This window comes from Haliotis rufescens, unplaced genomic scaffold (genome assembly GCF_023055435.1).
Source record: "Haliotis rufescens isolate VD_foot unplaced genomic scaffold, xgHalRufe1.0.p SCAF_5, whole genome shotgun sequence".
NCBI lineage: Eukaryota > Metazoa > Mollusca > Gastropoda > Lepetellida > Haliotidae > Haliotis > Haliotis rufescens.
Genome location: NW_025964223.1, coordinates 4,417,207 through 4,436,270, shown reverse-complemented (window position 1 = coordinate 4,436,270; position 19,064 = coordinate 4,417,207). Strand labels below are relative to the sequence as shown.

The 19,064-nt window shown below is 40.7% G+C and overlaps 1 protein-coding gene across 1 annotated transcript in view; it reads right to left on the bottom strand.

The window, feature by feature from the left end:
• Positions 1-19,064, bottom strand: part of LOC124133565 (ribosomal protein S6 kinase alpha-1-like) — a 63,413-nt gene that overhangs the window by 11,913 nt on the left and 32,436 nt on the right. Inside the window, exons 4-20 of the mRNA XM_046498003.2 lie at positions 18,475-18,556; positions 16,282-16,362; positions 15,380-15,459; positions 14,394-14,500; positions 12,948-13,128; positions 11,916-11,986; positions 11,445-11,533; positions 10,689-10,856; positions 9,724-9,854; positions 8,931-8,981; positions 7,373-7,447; positions 5,655-5,744; positions 4,499-4,657; positions 3,895-4,056; positions 2,715-2,791; positions 1,820-1,937; positions 77-211 (exon numbers count right to left, since the gene is read on the bottom strand). Coding sequence (XP_046353959.1) covers positions 77-211; positions 1,820-1,937; positions 2,715-2,791; positions 3,895-4,056; positions 4,499-4,657; positions 5,655-5,744; positions 7,373-7,447; positions 8,931-8,981; positions 9,724-9,854; positions 10,689-10,856; positions 11,445-11,533; positions 11,916-11,986; positions 12,948-13,128; positions 14,394-14,500; positions 15,380-15,459; positions 16,282-16,362; positions 18,475-18,556 — 1,857 coding nt within the window. The remainder of the gene's footprint in view (positions 1-76; positions 212-1,819; positions 1,938-2,714; positions 2,792-3,894; positions 4,057-4,498; positions 4,658-5,654; positions 5,745-7,372; positions 7,448-8,930; positions 8,982-9,723; positions 9,855-10,688; positions 10,857-11,444; positions 11,534-11,915; positions 11,987-12,947; positions 13,129-14,393; positions 14,501-15,379; positions 15,460-16,281; positions 16,363-18,474; positions 18,557-19,064) is intronic.

The following is a 19,064-nucleotide window of genomic DNA, read 5'->3' as shown; positions in this document are numbered from 1 at the left end:
TGGCCATGCCTAACCCCTGTCAAAGGCAACTGTCACCTAGGTCAACCCATCAGAAGAAGCCGAGACTTTCCAGTACCTTTAACTGTGCATCTTGAATTGTGAGTCTAAAGTTGGGTAAGCTATCTCGTTGTGCTATCCAAGGGTTGTTAAGCACCTGTGTGGCAGTGAGTCGGCGATGGGGGTCGATGTGCAGCATGCGTTGAACCAGATCCTGCAACATGATGAGTGACTGCATGAGTGAGTATTTAACACTAATCGAACAGTATTTAAGTTATATCCCGGGCTGATGTGAGAGGAAAGACTGAAGTGGTGATGGTTGTAGACATCTACCACTTTGGTACAACCAACAGGTATGACCAAGAAAAACTTAGAAACATAATCAAGACAAATCGGGGATTTGAATTTATGATCATAGGTCTCCCACATACCTAGAATGATGTTGGTCTGCTGCCAATTTGCAGTACAGTTTAACTTTGTTGGTCCAAAACATTCCTGAGAAATCTTGCATTCTGAATGCTTATTGTGATGTCATCAACAAACTTGTCAATCCAGAAGACTTCAATGGACACAGTACCCACTGACAGGATTTCTGTGTGTAGGTTTAACATTGAATTTTTTGTCATTACAGCCATCGTTATGTCCTTTATCGCTCTACATTATCAAGTTGCATGAGCAATACAATTATCAGGCTCAGCCGTCGTAATGTCCTTTATCGCTCTACATCATTAAGTTGCATGAGCAATACAATAAAGGATGATTATCAGGCTCAGCCATCGTTATGTCCTTTATCGCTCTACATCATTAAGTTGCATGAGCAATACAATAAAGGATGATTATCAGGCTCAGTTAGCCGTCGTTATGTCCTTTATCGCTCTACATTATCAAGTTGCATGAGCAATACAATAAAGGATGATTATCAGGCTCAGTTAGCCGTCGTTATGTCCTTTATCGCTCTACATTATCAAGTTGCATGAGCAATACAATAAAGGATGATTATCAGGCTCAGTTAGCCGTCGTTATGTCCTTTATCGCTCTACATTATCAAGTTGCATGAGCAATACAATAAAGGATGATTATCAGGCTCAGTTAGCCGTCGTTATGTCCTTTATCGCTCTACATTATCAAGGTGCATGAGCAATACAATAAAGGATGATTATCAGGCTCAGTTGAAAACATTTTTACCAACTATTAGATCTCTTTCCAATCTCATAAAAATTAGATCTTAGTTCTTGCGACTGCTCAACAAAGATCTGAGAACTCCCATCACAGATCATGTCAGAACGGCCTTGGAAGAACTGTGACCGACCAATGAAATAAATAACAAGAAGTCAACATTAGCCAATCAGAAATAGCTTCCTTAAGCTTTACGGCACCAGCTGTAACTGGCAACTTCCATTAAAGACTTTGCTTCTAAAAATAGTTTTACAAATTTGATTCAAAAATGGAAAATGGAACAAAAGAACATCTTGCAATGTCCAATAGATGGCCGAGATTGTATGTATAGCAGTACTTCCCACGGATTATGCAAAGTCATTCAAATGTTATACCACAGAAGCAAGAGATAGACGAAGATGATTTTGACAGAATCAGTCGTACAGCCCGTAGCTGTGGTTGGAATACCCCATGTTAACCTTTTCAAGGTTACATGTTTATACTTTCCCGATCTGGTGACTCACAATGACATGCCCTCAGATCTTTGTTGAGGGGTAGCGAGAACTAAGGTCTGATATTCATGAGATTGATTTTGTTCAACATTCCTGCTATTTATGGTGGTGGATCAGTAACCCAAATGATAAGAAATAAAATAAGTCTAGCTCACCTTAGCAGGTGCCGACACGGAGTCCCAGTTCCCGCCTGATAATGTGAACTTTCCTTCCCCTATCCGTGCTAAAATGTCATTAGGTGTGTCATTTGGGCCATTGGCAAAAGGTGTGTGTCTGAAAATTGAAAGCATATTTCAATAAAAGACAAAATGGAAGAGAAGACGAAAAAACATGTTGTAAAAACTGTCTTAAAATTTTCCCTGATACGTTTTGTTTGGAACAATAACAGCATCTTGGTGAAAACGATGCAGAAAAAGCCCATACAACAAACATAGGAATCACACAAGTCAGAAAATCACCTAAATGTGGTCCCAAGCTGTGTGCAACTTTTTGCAATTTGTCTAAAAAGAGCCTGCTACCAGAAATATGCCCCAAGAATAGGAGCAGTGAACCGTTTGACCTTAGCAATTACAATGTTTACCTGGAAAACCTATTGTCTAATCCAATCTGCATTGCCATCCTTGCGGAGTTGCATCCCCTGTTACATGGTTAATGCATCCAACATCACTGATGTTGCTAGGACTGCCATATTGTGAGGTCCCTTACTAGGGGTGATTGCTAAGTTTCTGAGCCTCACATGACCTAAGGACATTAAAGTGATTTATTTATGATTTATTTATGACTTTTATGATTTATTTATGATTTTTATGATTTTTATGATTTATTTATGATTTATTTATGATCTATATGGGGCTCAGAACTTGATTATCAACTCTGGTTTGTTGTTGATGCAATAGCCATAGTCAGGGTTAAGGTTCTCAGTTCCAGCCCAGTCAAATACAATCCTTACGCTTCCCCCATTGTGGACATTCTTCCCCATTAAAGTCACCTCAAATGTCAAGCTACTGAGGATCTGTCATGCAGTTCTCCAATGATAAGACCTACACTCACCCAGCCAGCATGGTGTAGAGCAGGACACCAAGACTCCAAATATCACACGCAGCATCGTACCCTTGTCGCTTCAAAACCTGAAACAGCAACGAATCGTCACCATAGCAACTTGATTATGTTGAGGTTTTATGCAGTTAGCAATATGGCAGTTGTATCAGCATGGATGATTACCCACAATCACCCTTGTAACTGCACCCATTTCTGAGTGAGCCTTTGTGGCAAGCACTGAAATCTGAGGACCAAAACTCCCCAAAGGAACACTATAATGTAACATTTTGCCATCAAGGTACATATGACACACATGACATATCTTAAACACACATAATATTACAAGCAAGGAAGTAGATTGATTGTTTGTTTTTTAACGCCGCACTCAGAAATATTCCAGCAGCTTAAAAATAATCGATTCTGGACCAGAAAATCCACTGATCGACTTCATGAGCATCAATCTGTGCAATTTGGATACAACATGTTTACAATGATATACATCATCCAAGTCAGCGATGCCTGTCTACCCGGCAAACAGCATACACAACCTCTATTATTTTCACAATTCTATTCACTGACTGACTTAGAAAACACATGTCATCAATATCAAAGTGGGCTATAAACAATCCGGTACGGACCAGGCAAACAAGTGCTGATGGCATGGGTAGCAGGAAGGAAACCAAGTCATGCCGGGATGTATCTACTTAGCTCTCTGGGCAGGCAAACTGGGCCAAAAAATACTTGCGTTTAATACTGGGTGTTTTCCCCCTACCAATTTCTAATTTCTGAGGTATTTTAACATTGCATTCATAAGCATAAAAACCTCTTCCTCCCTATTGGTCATGTTATCAGTAAATACAAGTTTCGTCTAAAAAGCTATAACATTAGTTACAACTATATTCTAAAACACAAACTAAATTCCAGTTCAGGAGTTTTTTACTGAGTGCAGAATCGGCAACACCGGAAGCACTCGTTATATCTCCAACATCATCATCATCATCATCAAACCGATAATTGCTGCAGACTTGAGGCCAAATATTGGCGTCTGTGCAGGTCAAGATACATACTCTCCCCCCACCAATCACGCCAGCACATTTCCAACCATGTCACTCCTCACATATAAATAGTAAGAGACCTAGAAGCCCAATAGGGGCCATCCTGAGTGATAATTCCATGGAGACATGACTGTTACCTCTGGTGCCACAAAGTTGGCAGTGTAGCATGGTGTCATGAGCAAGCCATTCTCAGCACGCAACTGTTTAGCAAAGCCGAAGTCACATATCCTCAGGCTTTCTGGGGATCCGGTATCATCAGCATACAAAATGTTGGAAGGCTTCAAGTCTCGATGGACAACCTATAACAGGAAATACCCAACATGTTACAGAGACATTCAAGGTACAACAGCTTACTCTCAACACTTTTGACGGAGTGAGTGTGTGAGTGAGAGTTGGGTTTAAGGCCGCATTGAGCAGTATTCCAGTTGTATCACAGCGTGTCAGCTTAATGGTATACAACTTTGGTAACACTCATGACCACGGGTATGGTGACAAACCGAGAAACTGGGCCACCCATGCCCCCACAGTATTATTGTTAACCTGCTACTGCCGGTCTGACCAGCAATATGTGTAAATCACTTTACACATCATGGAATACAAAACACTATTTGTCCCAAGCATTGCAATACAGACACATGAAGTGAATATTTCACAGATGAATTAATTCACCATCTAATGATTGTTCGTAACATCCAGACATACATAAAAAGCAATGCAAGAAATGATATCTCTCTGACTCACCCCATTCTTGTGAAGATATTCCACTGTTTTTGCAACAATTTGTAACACAGCACTGGCTTCGCGTTCAGAGAAGAATTTCTGTCGTAGAATCTTGTCAAGTAGCTCCCCACCTCTCATTAGCTCTGTCACCATGTACACCTTGGTGCCATTGTCAAACACCTAAACAGACATGTCAAGTTTTAAAGAACTTTGGCGCCAACATAAGAAACAAGGGCAACTTTCCCATTTCGCATAATGACATGGTTCATACATAGCTTGAGCCACTAATTCAAGGCAAAGGTCAAACCTTTCAAGCAGTGTTCCCGTTTACCGGAAATCACAAGTTTTTTACCGGGAAAATTACGCTTCGACCGGTATATCATGTGACTGCCAGTCCCTTTGGACCGGCAAATAAAGTACTTATAAATCTTTGTTGTTGAACAAAACATTGGTGATATTCATTTTTCGAACAAAGTCGGCTTGTCTGTTACCATCAGGGCTTTTACCCTTGTCTATTTCTAGGGTAAATATACAGTTGTAACAACTTCGTCTCGAAATATTAAAAAAAGAGAGAGAAAATTGTGACTGAAGTTTATGTGAATGATGTATAGATCTAAGTTACTTCAGAGATGACATCTATTACTGAGCATGAACTTGAACGATTTAAAACCAAATAATTTCCATATGTTTTTTTATTTGTTGAAAGTTGGGACTGTCAAAAATGAGGGGGGACTGGTAATTATTAGAGTTGCCAGTCCATAAGGGCTGGCAGTTTCAAAAGCCAGCGGGAACACTGCTTTCAAGGCTAAAATTAACAATGATTAAGATCGAAGTAAGATTTATTAGAAAACTTTACTTCCTTGTCAGAATGCCCCGATTTGTACATCCAAGTACACACGCCAGTTTTGAAATATCTTATTGAGTTACGGACTATTCTTGACACATTATCAGAGCAAAATATGATCCTGATAATGGTGATTTATTTACAATAGTTAACAAATTTAAGGCCTTTTTAGGCATGATATCAAATTGTAAGGCCTTTTCAAAGCAGACTTTGATTCAAAGCCTTTTCAAGCATGTACCTGAGTGCATGAATGTTAGCTACTTGTAGCAATCCAACACCTAGCCACAAGGATTCCCCACCGCCCCTGCTTCAGAGTAGAATACAAATACTTACATCTCGTAGTGTAATGATATTGGCATGGTGTCCAAACCGCAAGAGAATCTCTACTTCTTCTGAAGGATCCCTCTTCTCCTTGTCCATGATCTGCCAATACAGCACCAACAATGACAATTGCAGCCCAGGTATATGAACAGTGGGACCCAGGAAACAAACACACATAGCATTCACAGCTATTGTTAGGGCTGGGAAGAGTCCATTTTACAGTAGCCCTAGCAAAAACTATATAGATACACGTATAAAACCATCTGATCATGCATACACTGAAGATGACTGAAGCTTTATCTTTACTCAAACATATTAAAGTCAGAAGGAATGAGTGTATAGTCAGGAAGAAATGCAAACATTCCCAACTTGCAATCTCATTAAAACAGATCTTAGTTTTCAGTACCGCTAAACAAAGATCTGAGGACATCACGTCAGAAACGACCTTTCACAAACTTTGACCGACCAATGAAATGACTGACAAGCAATCGACTTTAGCCAATCAGAAAGCAGCTTTCTCAAGCTTTACGACAAGTTTTAGACTATCGACTACGCTTCGAAACATATTTTGACATATTCTCGATTAAAAAATTTAAAACTGATAAAAAGAACATTCTGGAATGGATAGATGGCCTAGATTGTATGGACATAATAAAAAAAAATCTAACTGTCCTTTCAGAATACCCTCTTAATTTTTTCGAGGTTGCATGATGAGAAAACACATTCCGTCCGTCACTTTCATGATCTGGTAAGCGGCGCTCTGATTGGTTGGATGATAGGTCGTTCCGACGTGACCCGTAATGGGATGTCCTCAGATCTTTGTTTAGAGATAGCGAGAACTAAGATCTGATATTAATGAGATTGCGCAGCTTGTAGTATAACCATGGCGTCTTGTTTTTGTCATTATATAATCTATATCATGATTGACTTTGGGTCTGTGTAGTCCTGTGGGTACCCAAGGACATGAGTTCCCCATCCCAGCCCTAGTAATTGTCATACAACGTCTCTTTAAAGAACAAATCTGATTTAAGCGTTAATAAAACAATTTAATTCCACCTATCCAAAAGGAGAAACAAGTGTATGTTTTCTGTAAACTCAGTATTATTCAACCATCACTGAAGGTTGTAAATATCAATTTGGGTCCAGCAAACCAGAGGTTGATAGCATGAACAATCATTCATGGCATCAGGGTGCAAATGAAGGAGGAATGTGTGAGTGAGTAAACGTTGTATATCAGTAATTTCCCCTATATTCAAGCTATATAACACTAGCCAGTAAATAAGCAAGTCTGGACCAGTCGAACCAGTGACTGAAAGTATGTGCAACTATCCATAACATAGAAGGCAATCAGCCTAGTCTGTGACACTAACTACTCCATTTCAATGTTTGTTTGTTTGTTGTTTAGTGCCGCACTCAACAATATTCCAGCTATATGATGGCGGTCTGTAAATAATCAAGTCTGGACCAGACAATATAGTGTTTGACATCATGAGCATCAATGAATTGGGATACGATGACATGCATCAACCAAGTCAGCGAGCCTGACCACCCGATCCTGTTAGTCGCCTCTTACGACAAGCATAGTCGCCTTTTACGGCAAGCATGGGTTGCTGAAGACCTTTTTTACCCTGGATCTTAACGGGTCCCATTTCAGTGACAGCCTGCAAGGTTCCATTGTACTGTGGAATCTCATCGAGGGGAAACAGAAGGAGGAGCTGCAACAAACATACCTTGACTGCATAGCTGTTCCCAGTCATCTTATGCACACATCTTTTACACACTGAATAGGAGCCTATGCCAATATCCTGGAATGAAATATGAATCAGTAGAAAAAAGCACACAAATTGGAAAAATTGATGATACACATAGAAAGTTTTCACTGATGAAATCAGTCTGTCGCTCAGTGAGTGAGTATGGTCTTACGCAGTTTTTAGCAATATTCCAGCAATATCATGGCAGAGGACACCAGAAATGGGCTCACACATTGTACCCATGTTGGGAAATCAAGCCCGAGTCTTCCGCAAGACGAGCGAACAATTTATCCATTAGGCTACCCAACTGCCCCAACTGTCGCTCAGTGGAACGTACCTGGCTGCATCTACCCCACTTTGGAAACAAATAAAAATTGGTCAAGTAAGCTTTGCTTCAAATCATCTTTTTATGAACTTTTTATGCTTATTTACAAATGTTATCATACACTTCAACAAATGAATTATACTTTTGAACTACTATCAAATAACAGGCAACAGCTGACCTCTTCAATATTTTTCTACAGTCTTGATCACTTAAGCAGTGCAGTGAAAGTTTTTAATGCCCCTAGCTACCCAAACAATTTACCATCACTTCTGGCTTAATAAGGGACACACATACCCAATGTAGTACAAAATGAAAAAAAAGACATTTGCCTTTGAAACTACCAAAATAATAAAATTATAAGCACTTCCTGTTTAATGACATCACTGTTTGCAAACACACTGTGAATGCAGTACAAATGTATAACAGAAACACGCATGCCCATAGCTGCACTAACAAGGTTTTAAGCAATTCCCAGTTTAATGACAACATTTCCAGATAGGGGGAAACATAGCCTAATTCTTTATTACTTGGAAACAACTAGAGACCCTAGTTTACCCAAGAGATCATGTACAGTTCAACTTAGTACATAAGCTTCGAACTGAGTGACCTTGATCTTCAAAAAGATCCGATTTCATTCGAGAACATTACTGGTTGCAAACAGGCATGGTGTTACCAGGATGAAGTCTCCATACATCCTGACAATACTTCCTGAATGAAATGACAATCAAAGTGACCTAGACATTTGACACAGCTCCGACACATTACAGGAACTGAGATACTCAACGTCTATTATAACTGATTGGAAATTGCTTTGATTTTTCATGAATGAATCCTAAATATCCTGCCATTTGAGCCATATTTCGTAACGTGACCTGTGGTTACCTATTTGTATATACAGTAAACTATGTTTATAACGAACACGCTTACAACGAACTGACAGATAAAACTAACTGTTTTTTTGGTTCTATTCATTTGCTGTATATACGCTCATAACGAACCTCTGCTATAACGACCTAAAAATAGTGGTTGCTTTGAGTTCGTTTAACCGTAGTTTACAGTAGATCACCAAAAGACTGACAAGATAGATACCCAAGATCATGTATTCCAAGTTTCATCACATTCGAATCATAAATACTCAAGTTTCCTGTATACACAAGGTTTTTTTCACATCTAATTCACACTCAAATATCATTTGAAGGCCTTGTTACTTACTTCTTTCAGTTCATATTCATCTGAAAACTTGCAGCTCTTCACACCCGGTAACTGAAACCCAAATGTGTGTAATAAACAGTTACTCAAAACAAAAATTAACAGAATAATATGTTTTTCCCTATGTGATAGTATTGATATATAGCGAAGTTATTGCTAACCATTGCGATACCATATGTAAATAATTCCATGATTAAATATACACAAAATACCAACATTCTGGTTTTAATTCGAACGTTGGGTTTTTAAAGAATTAATTCAGGATATCACAGGGGACACCAAGAATGGACTTGAAACATGTTAAACATGGCTTGTTTGTTTATTTTTTGGTTGTTTAACACAGCATTCAGCAATATTGCAGCTATATGACGGTAGTCTGTAAATGATCAACTCTGAAACAGATAATCCAGTGATTAACACCATGAGCATCGTTCTACGCAATTGGGATACCAAATCTGCAAGCCCGACCACCCGATCCCATTAGTCGCCTCTTATGACAAGCATACTCGCCTTTTACGGCAAGCAAGGGTTGCTGGAGACCTTTTCTAACCCAGATTTTCACGGGTCAAGATCTACATAATTGGGATACGATGACATGCATCAACAAAGTCAGCGAGCCTGACCACCCAATCCTGTTAGTCACCTTTATGACAAGCATGGGTTGATGACCAATTGTAACCAGATTAACCATATGGTGTATCTGTGCGTTGAGCCAATGCTTTAACCACTAGGCCGACCACCGATGCTTTCATTCCTGAAACTAAAGGGTACCAGCCAATGCAAAAGAGGCACCTACCTTTGCTAAATTTTTCTGATTATCTAGAGGATTGTTTGGTTTGATGTTTTCATCGAGTAAAGCAGGGGCTACAAAACTAAATCCACGGAACAGTTCATGAGCAGTAGCACTGGGGGGAATGCCGGGGGAATCTGCAACAGACAGCATATATACCCATGAACACATCATTGTACAATACCTGTCCCACTGACGTTTTACAGTTGGCAGTGTCAAGTATGACGCAATGGATGAAAATATGTACTTTTTCAATACTAATTTTCACTACTAATTAAAGTTCAGTGTAACAGCCATTAAAGTAAACATTTAAGGTATGAATCGATATTTTTTACTTAGTTTGCGACTGTGATCGATACTTGTAGCGGGAAGAATATTGCTAAGGAAATCAGAACCACAATTTGTTGCAGTATCTCTCACAAGGGGTGGTGAGTGAGTGAATGGTGTTTAATGCTGAAGTCACGCGGTCTGTAAATAATCGAGTCTGGACTAAACAATCCAGTGACTGACATCATGAGCATCGATCCACACAATTGGGATACGATGACATGCATCCGCCAAGACAGCGAGCCTGACCACCCGATCCCGTTAGACGCCTCTTACGACAAGCATGGTCGCCTTTTACGGCAAGCATAGTCACCTCTTACGACAAGTTAGTCGCCTCTTACGAGGGTTGCTGAAGACCTATTCTACCCTGGATTTTCACGGGTTCCCTGCAAGGGGAAATGAAGTGAGTGAATGGTGTTTAACTCTGAAGGCAGCACCATCCCTGCAAGGGGAAGGGGAGAGAGTGAATTGCTGCAACTAACAATGGACAATATTTGTAATTGGTGAGGGATATATGGGTTTACTGCAACTTGGAACACTATATATCTGTTGGCAATTCTTTGTACATAAAAATATCACTCTTTGTCTTTCATTCTTTCCTATTTAGGAGTTTATTAAGAATACATATCACAAATATACCCTACCTTTTGGTGTTCTGTTTGTGAATTCTTGGTCAAAGTAGAAGACTTCGTCAGTTTGCACCACAGCAGGTTTAAATGGCGGCATGACTGCACGTTTGAAGAGGTTCTCCCAGTCAATGGTGCTGAAAAATGCATGTTTCTTGATATCCTCTATGCCATTTGGCAATGAACCTGCAAAGACAAATGATCATCCATGGCACATTCTCTTGATGGAATAAAAGTACACTGATGTTATATCATGACCTTATATCATGAATATACTTATATAAATTTGCAGTTTTAGAATTGACTCAGTTGTATGATGTAGTTGTTTTGGAGGAATTGAAAAAATAAATAATTAAATCTTACATATCTACTGAATATTGTTACGGATGGAAGCTTACTAATTGTCTACTTAAGTGTATTGAAACATCCATATCATGATCATACTTATCATAGCCACTAGTTTACATACCCAGACATGCTAAATTTCTAAACTGTATCTAATATGTCACTGAACGTCTAAGAATTATGAGTAATATCTCACTGATTCCTGATTAAATAGAACTTATTTATAAAACTGTGTGCAGCAAATCCCATGACTGTCGGGTATTACAACTATTAACAGAGGGTGCAGGTTGTTTAATGATGAAATCAGCAATTTTTCAGGGAAGGACATTAAAGTCCATGAAAAGTCCATGAAAAGTCCATGAAAAGTTCACAGAAAAGTGACATTGAAGAAGCTATAATTAAGTAAATATTTCGTGATGCAGTTCTTACCAAGTCTGTTGACAGGATTTCTTTTAAATAATGCCCGTAATAAACTCTGAGCTTCTGGACTAAGAAACTGTGGCATGCCAAGTTTAGCCCTGAAATCAACAACAGGTAAGGTTATCTCACATGTGGAGTGTTAAATACTGACACACATCTTACATCAACTGTACATAATACAAAAGACTCCTGACTGTCTCAGGTACATTTGTACCAGTGAGTGGAGTTTTTTAACTCCACGATCAGCAATATAAAAGCCATATCACAGCTGTAAATAATCAAGTCTGGACCAAAGAAATCGGTGACAGAAAGCAACAATCCATGTTACCAGGTCATTATGACATGCGATCAGCCAGACCACCGAGCCTGACCACCTGATCCAGTCAAGTGAAGTCCTCATTTAAAACATAGGTTACTTAGGACCAACTCAAGTTCGGAATCCTCATGGGGAAAGAGAGATCTCCTGAAAAGGTTTCTTACTTGAGAATTTGTGTCATAGTTTCTTTTCTGTTTGCACCTTGGAAAGGCAAAGCTCCTGTCAGCATTTCAAACTGGAATGAATAAGCATACAATGCATGCAGAAAATGGATGTGGATATTTGAGAGTAATTGTGAATGAGTGAAAATGATTTTAAGCCACTTTCAGGTTGAGAGCCTGAATGATATCGATTAAATAGTGCTCTGAACAGTATATCCAGGATATCACGGCCATCATCCTCAGGGTGAGATAAGGCCAAAGAGATATCACCACTCTTGTGTTACGATTGTGTCGCAGTGTGTGTAGGATGCAGACAGACCAAGGACTGAAATCTAAGCAGATCTGGTACTTGAACCAACAGCCAGCAGATACTGGTACTGTAGTACTGCGTTAGAAATTGGCACTAGTCCTGTAGTCCTTGCCAAACTGCTCAATAGTTAAGATAACATAAGGACTAGGAGAAATTTGCCATTTTTAAAGGTTTTGCTATATGTTATCATTATAAGGACTAAATGGACTGAAGGACTACCCCTGTAGTGGGCCATCTACCCATGTCAGTGAACCACACCTGCATAAGTGACTAAACACAAGCTGCTATACCTCAGACACGCACTGTAACCCCACAGCGGCACTGACAGGGTGATATATTGTTTGTTGATTTACTTTGCACTCAGCAATATTCCTGTACAGCCTGTAAATCAGCATGTTCAGACCAGACAATCCAGTGACTGATACTGTGAGTATTATTCATGCCATAGGCGTAAGAAGACACACTAGCAACTAAGTCACAGAGTCTGACCACCTGATCCTTATAAGGTTGCCCTTACTAGACCTTAGTGTAGGTTGCAGAGGACTAGGTTGCAGAGGACTAGGCCCCAGCGTAGGTTGCAGAGGACTAGGCCTTGGCGTAGGTTGCAGAGGACTAGGCCTTAGTGTAGGTTGCAGAGGACCTTAGCGTAGGTTGCAGAGAACCTACTGAAAGCCAGAATCCCTGAGGGAGAAGGGTTGATAGACAGATGGACTCTTTTAACCTACCATGAGCACCCCGTACGACCACCAGTCGGCCGCAGTGCCATGGCCCTTCCTGTTGACCACCTCTGGTGCCATGTACTCCACTGTCCCGCAGAAAGAGTAGGTCTTCTTCTCATCAAAAATTGATTCCTTGCTTAGCCCAAAGTCTGTTAGCTTTATGTGACCTTCACTGTCCAATAGTATGCTGAAAGAATAGAGCAACATGGTTATCAACAGCATACTGTGAGAATGTGAAAGTGGCACTTTGACAGCATTTTGTTTGTTTGTTGTTTAATGCTGCACTCAGCTATATGATGGCGGTCTCTAAATAATCCAGTGATTGACATCATGAGCATTAATCCACGCAACTGGGATCGATGATGTGCATCAACCAAGTCAGTGAGCCTGACCACCCAATCATGTAAGTCGCCTTTTAGGGCATGCATGGGTTGCTGAAGACCTAGTCAACCCCGGATCTTCACGGGTCAGCAATATGGATGTGGTCCATACATGTTCGTGTCATAGTAGTCTTCTTTGTCTATAGATTTCATTGTGAAAACAGACTATGGGATGTCTTGGTGGTTTGTTTGTTGGTAATAGCCACTAAAAACAACATTCAGGCCAAATGACATCTGTATATTATCAAGGCAGGACAAGACAATCCCCATGTCCCATGACTTTGTGAATGGCTCACTCTTAACCAAGTCACTGAACCTGACCAACCGACCCATTAAGTCTCCTCTTACAACAAACCGACATTGGAACCTGGAGTCACAGGGTCCATGTATGAAGTTGCAGGGAACATTGTAGTCAAGATGTCAAGATTCACGAAAGAATTGATACTCAGAGTGTTGTATTCAGTATCAGGTACCAACCTTTCTATCAAGATATGTATTCTCAGTAGTCCTAAGAACTAAAAAAGCAAGAAATATCTACAGGTCCTGTTGTCCTCTTGTGTTTGTTTGTTGTTTAACACCGCACTCAGCAATATTCCAGCCATATTATATATTCTAAACATATTCTGTAAATAACTGTGTCTGGACCTGACAATCAAGCGACTGACTTAATGAGCATCAATCTCCGCAATTTGGACTCGATGACATGCATCAACCAAGTCAGCAAGTCTGACTACCCGATCCCATCAGTTGCCTCTTACGGCACGCAAAGTCGCCTCTGACAGCAAGCACAGTTGCCTGTTATGGCAAGCAAGGGTTACTGAAGACCTATTCTCTACCCAGATCTTCAAGGGTCAGACCAAACAATGTCAACAACGAAAATTCATATCCCTTCATTCTAATTCTGCAGATTTTCATTTTCTACTATCAGAAAAACACCATAAAAACAACTCCCTAAAAATATAACATTATACTGCCAGACATCCATCTAATTCCTTGTACCGTTCCTTGAGAACATTTACCAGACTGGTGCCATCAGACCTGTGTTAGTGTCACACACTGGTAAACCCCTTACTTTTCTGGCTTGAGGTCCCTGTATATTATGCCCACTCCGTGGAGGTGATCCAGAGCTAGAGCCAGCTCTGCTAGGTAGAATTTGACATCTTCCTCCGTAAACATGACCTGAAAATATTGTAGCACAATCAAATATAGTTTTCCCAATTAAATATCAATCATCCTTGTCCTAACTCTGATAGTAAGTGAGGACTTCCCAACTGTACCCATGTTGGGAATCAAATCTGGATAATCCCTGTGATGAGCAGACACTTTAACCACTAGCCTACCACCCTAATATAAGATTTATGGGGTCCCATGGTTAAAATATACTAATCAGCGCTTGACAAGGCTATTCTGAGTGCCCAGTTTGGGTCTGAACGATTATTTGGAAGTGTCATACAAACAGAATCTACTATTGCAGCAGAACTGAATCGTGTTTGGCTTCAATGAAGTTAATTAAACAAAAAACACATGATTCAACAATATTTTGTCCACTAGTTTTAAAACAGGATACAAAATGCCTGTACCCTATCAATTGTTGAGTAGAATAGATAGCAGAAAATCACATGACCCTTATATTTCCAACACTGTTAGAGGTGGTGCATGATCATCTGATTCATGTACCATATTCGACGTAATAAGAGCCCCTCTCTAATAAGAGCCCACTGCAATATTTGCTAATATATTGGCTAGTGAACAATCCCAATTAGCACCCCTTCTGATTGATCAATGTACACAAGACTTATTTATTATTTATGTGTTATATGCACCCTAAATTATGGGCAATTGAATTCTGGAAAACTATATCCATCGTGTATAATACGCACAGACTTTTCTTTTGTATCATTCCAGGCTGTCAGCATAAACCACAATATTTACGATCTTTCAACTCTTTCTTTTTTTCTCACCAAAATTATATTCTAATAAGATATTTCAAATTTTGAGAGCACCATGGGCGCTTATTACGTCTAATACAGTACTCATGATAAAGGCCTTGCCACATACCTCTTTAGAGAGACGTGTGAAAAGGTCCCCGCCACGAAGAAACTCCAAAATCAAGTAGAGTTTACCTTCTGTTTGAAATGCTGCAAAAAAGAAGGCATACAATATCAACACAGTATTCATATAACTTAACAAATGGGTGCAGAGTGTGAGAGAAAGAAGGAGTTGTCTTAATGCTGCTTTGCACAGTATTTCAATAGTATCAGTTTAAGGTTGGACAAAATATCAAATGAAAGCAAGTTCATTAGTTGCTGGGTTTTTTCGGGTTAATGCCACACCTGGCAATATTCAAGCCATATCACGGCAGTCAGTAAGTAATAAAGTCTGTACCCAACAAACCAGAGATTGATATCATGAGCAATGTCCACCAGAGACATCATGGAATGAAACAAAATGACCCAAGTCCCCTCCTTGGACAAGATGGATTGCTGTGGACCTCTTCTAAGCAGGGTCTCTTCAGGGATCTTAGTGAAGCATGTCGTGAAGATCCAGCCAGGGTCAGCAACCCATGCTTGTTGTAAGAGGCTACTTAAGGACTCGGTGGTCAGGCTTGCTGAACTGGTTCATGGCTGTCATTGTATCCCATTTGCGTAGATCGATGCTCATGATATCAATCACTGGATTGTCTGTCCAGACTTGATTATTTACAGACGGTTGTCTGGCAGCTGAATATTGCAAGATGAATGCAGATGTGAAGGTATTGAGATCAAAGACTTCATAAAATAAATTGTTTACAGATTCCCTCAATCCCCTAAAAAGTAAAAGTGACAAGAGACATACAATCTGAAAAGCATGATTTTTTTAACCGATTCTTAACTGGCATGTTTACCACAACGAAGTTGTGCATATAATCTAATGGTAGTTTTGACCAAAATGAAAAGAGAGCTATTTCAAACTCTACCTACCATAGTGTAAGTGAACGATGAAAGGATGATTAACATCTGCCAAGATGTCCCGCTCCATTTTGGTCCTTTGTCGATCACGGACTGTAAAAAGACATAATGGTAAGCATGGAGGCATCCCACTGATTTTACAAAACATAAGATGTAGCTTCCATGCAATAATGTTTGTCGAAATCATAAAAACATAACATGGTAATGTATGTAATATGTTCAAATTGTGCATTATGTGTTCTGAAAATGTTCAAGATATTATTATTATCTAAAATCATCCTGTGGTCATCCACTGGTAGAACATCTTATGATCAATAAGTCTCTGGAACATCCCTGTTCTATCACCGCTGATAGGGAATGGTGGACTGAAGGATGGTCTGACAGGTCACACCCTGACAGATCAACCCCAGGTAGATCATCCCCTAAAGCAGATCATGTCAAGGTAGACCATCTCCTGACAGATCATCTCTAGGTGGACCATCTCCTGACAGATCATCACCAGGTGGACCATCTGATAGATTATCTCCAGGTAGACCATCACCTGACAGATCATCTCCAGGTAGACCATCTCCTGATATATCATCTCCTGACAGATCATCACCAGGTGGACCATCTCGTGATAGATCATCTCCAGGTAGACCATCTCCTGACAGATCATCTCCAGGTGGACCATCTGATAGATTATCTCCAGGTAGACCAACACCTGACAGATCATCTCCAGGTACACCATCTCCTGATAGATCATCTCCTGACAGATCATCACCAGGTGGACCATCTCGTGATAGATCATCTCCAGGTAGACCATCTCCTGATAGATCATCTCCAGGTGGACCATCTCCTGACAAAACATCACCAGGTGGACCATATCCTGACAGAACATGACCAGGTGGACCATCTCCTGACAGAACATCACCAGGTGGACCATATCCTGACAGAACATCACCAGGTGGACCATCTCCTGACAGAACATCTCCAGGTGGACCATATCCTGACAGAACATCACCAGGTGGACCATATCCTTACAGAACATCACCAGGTGGACCATCTCCTGTCAGAACATCACCAGGTGGACCATCTCCTGACAGAACATCACCAGCTGGACCATCTCCTGGCAGAACACCACCAGGTGGACCATCTCCTGATAGATCATCTCCAGGTGGACCATCTCCTGATAGATTATCTCCAGGTGGACCAACTCCTGATAGATCATCACCAGGTGGACCATCTCCTGACAGATCATCTTCAGGTAGACAATCTCCTGACAGAACATCACCAGGTGGACCATCTCCTGACAGAACATCACCAGCTGGACCATCTCCTGACAGAACATCACCAGGTGGACCATCTCCTGATAGATCATCACCAGGTTGACCATCTCCTGACAGATCATCTCCAGGTGGACTGTCTCCTGATAGATCATCACCAGGTGGACCATCTCCTGACAGATCATCTTCAGGTAGACCATCTCCTGATAGATTATCTGCAGGTGGACCATCTCCTGAAAGATTATCTCCAGGTGGATCATCTTCAGGTAGACCATCTCCTGATAGATCATCACCAGGTAGACCATCTCCTGACAGATTATCTCCAGGTGGATCATCTCCAGGTAGACCATCTCCTGACAGATCATGCCCTGACAGATCATCACCAGGTGGACCATCTCGTGATAGAACATCACCAGGTAGGCCATCCCCTGACAGATTATCTCCAGGTGGATCATCTCCAGGTAGACATTCTCCTGACAGATCATCACCAGGTAGACCATCTCCTGACAGATCATGTCCTGACGGATCATCTCCAGGTAGACCATCTCCTGACAGATTTATCTCTAGGTGGATCATCTCCAGGTAGACCATCTCCTGACAGATCATGTCCTGATAGATCATCACCAGGTAGACCATCTCCTGACAGATTATCTCCAGGTGGATCATCTCCAGGTAGACAATCTCCTGACAGATCATCACCAGGTAGACCATCTCCTGACAGATTATCTCCAGTTGGATCATCTCCAGGTAGACCATCTCCTGACAGATCATCTCCAGGTAGACCATCTCCTGATAGATCATCACCAGGTAGACCATCTCCTGACAGATCATCTCCAGGTGGACCATCTCCTGACAGTATACCCCTGGATGACCATCACCTGATAGTTCAACTCCAGGTAGACTTTCCCCCACATAGATCATCCCTGGTGTCTGTATGTACCTTTAAGTGTGGCTTTCTTTAGCACCTTCATGGCATAGAGAGTCCCAGCATCTTCTCCCGTTATCTTCCTCACAAGGAAAACCTGGCAAAAACAAATAGTCATTCCTGAAGTTATTTCAACCAACCATGCCGCCAGTGTTAACATAATCAGTGATTGTGACCATACCTGAGAGAGTAGATCTATACTGCGCCTATAGATGTGAAGGACACACTAACCTCCATCACGGCTATCTCCGAATAACGCTTGTCATGAATCTGAACAATTGATCCAGCATTAAATGTGTTTTCAAAATGGTAACATTTTACATTTCTGTGTCTTTACACATAACAAACTTTGTTGTCAGTGAACAAATTCAGTGAACTAACATTTTTGAAGCTACCAGGCAACAATCTACCCCTTCTACGCTGGTGTATACACAACAAAATACAAACTGTAATGTAAAGTTTTTAGTTTTAGTAGGGAGCATTCACAAAAACGCATTCACAAAAACGGACCCATGAAGATTCCGGGATAGAATAGGTCTTCAGCAACCCATGCATGCCGTAAAAGGTGACTATGCTTGTCGTAAAAGGCGACTAACGGGATCGGG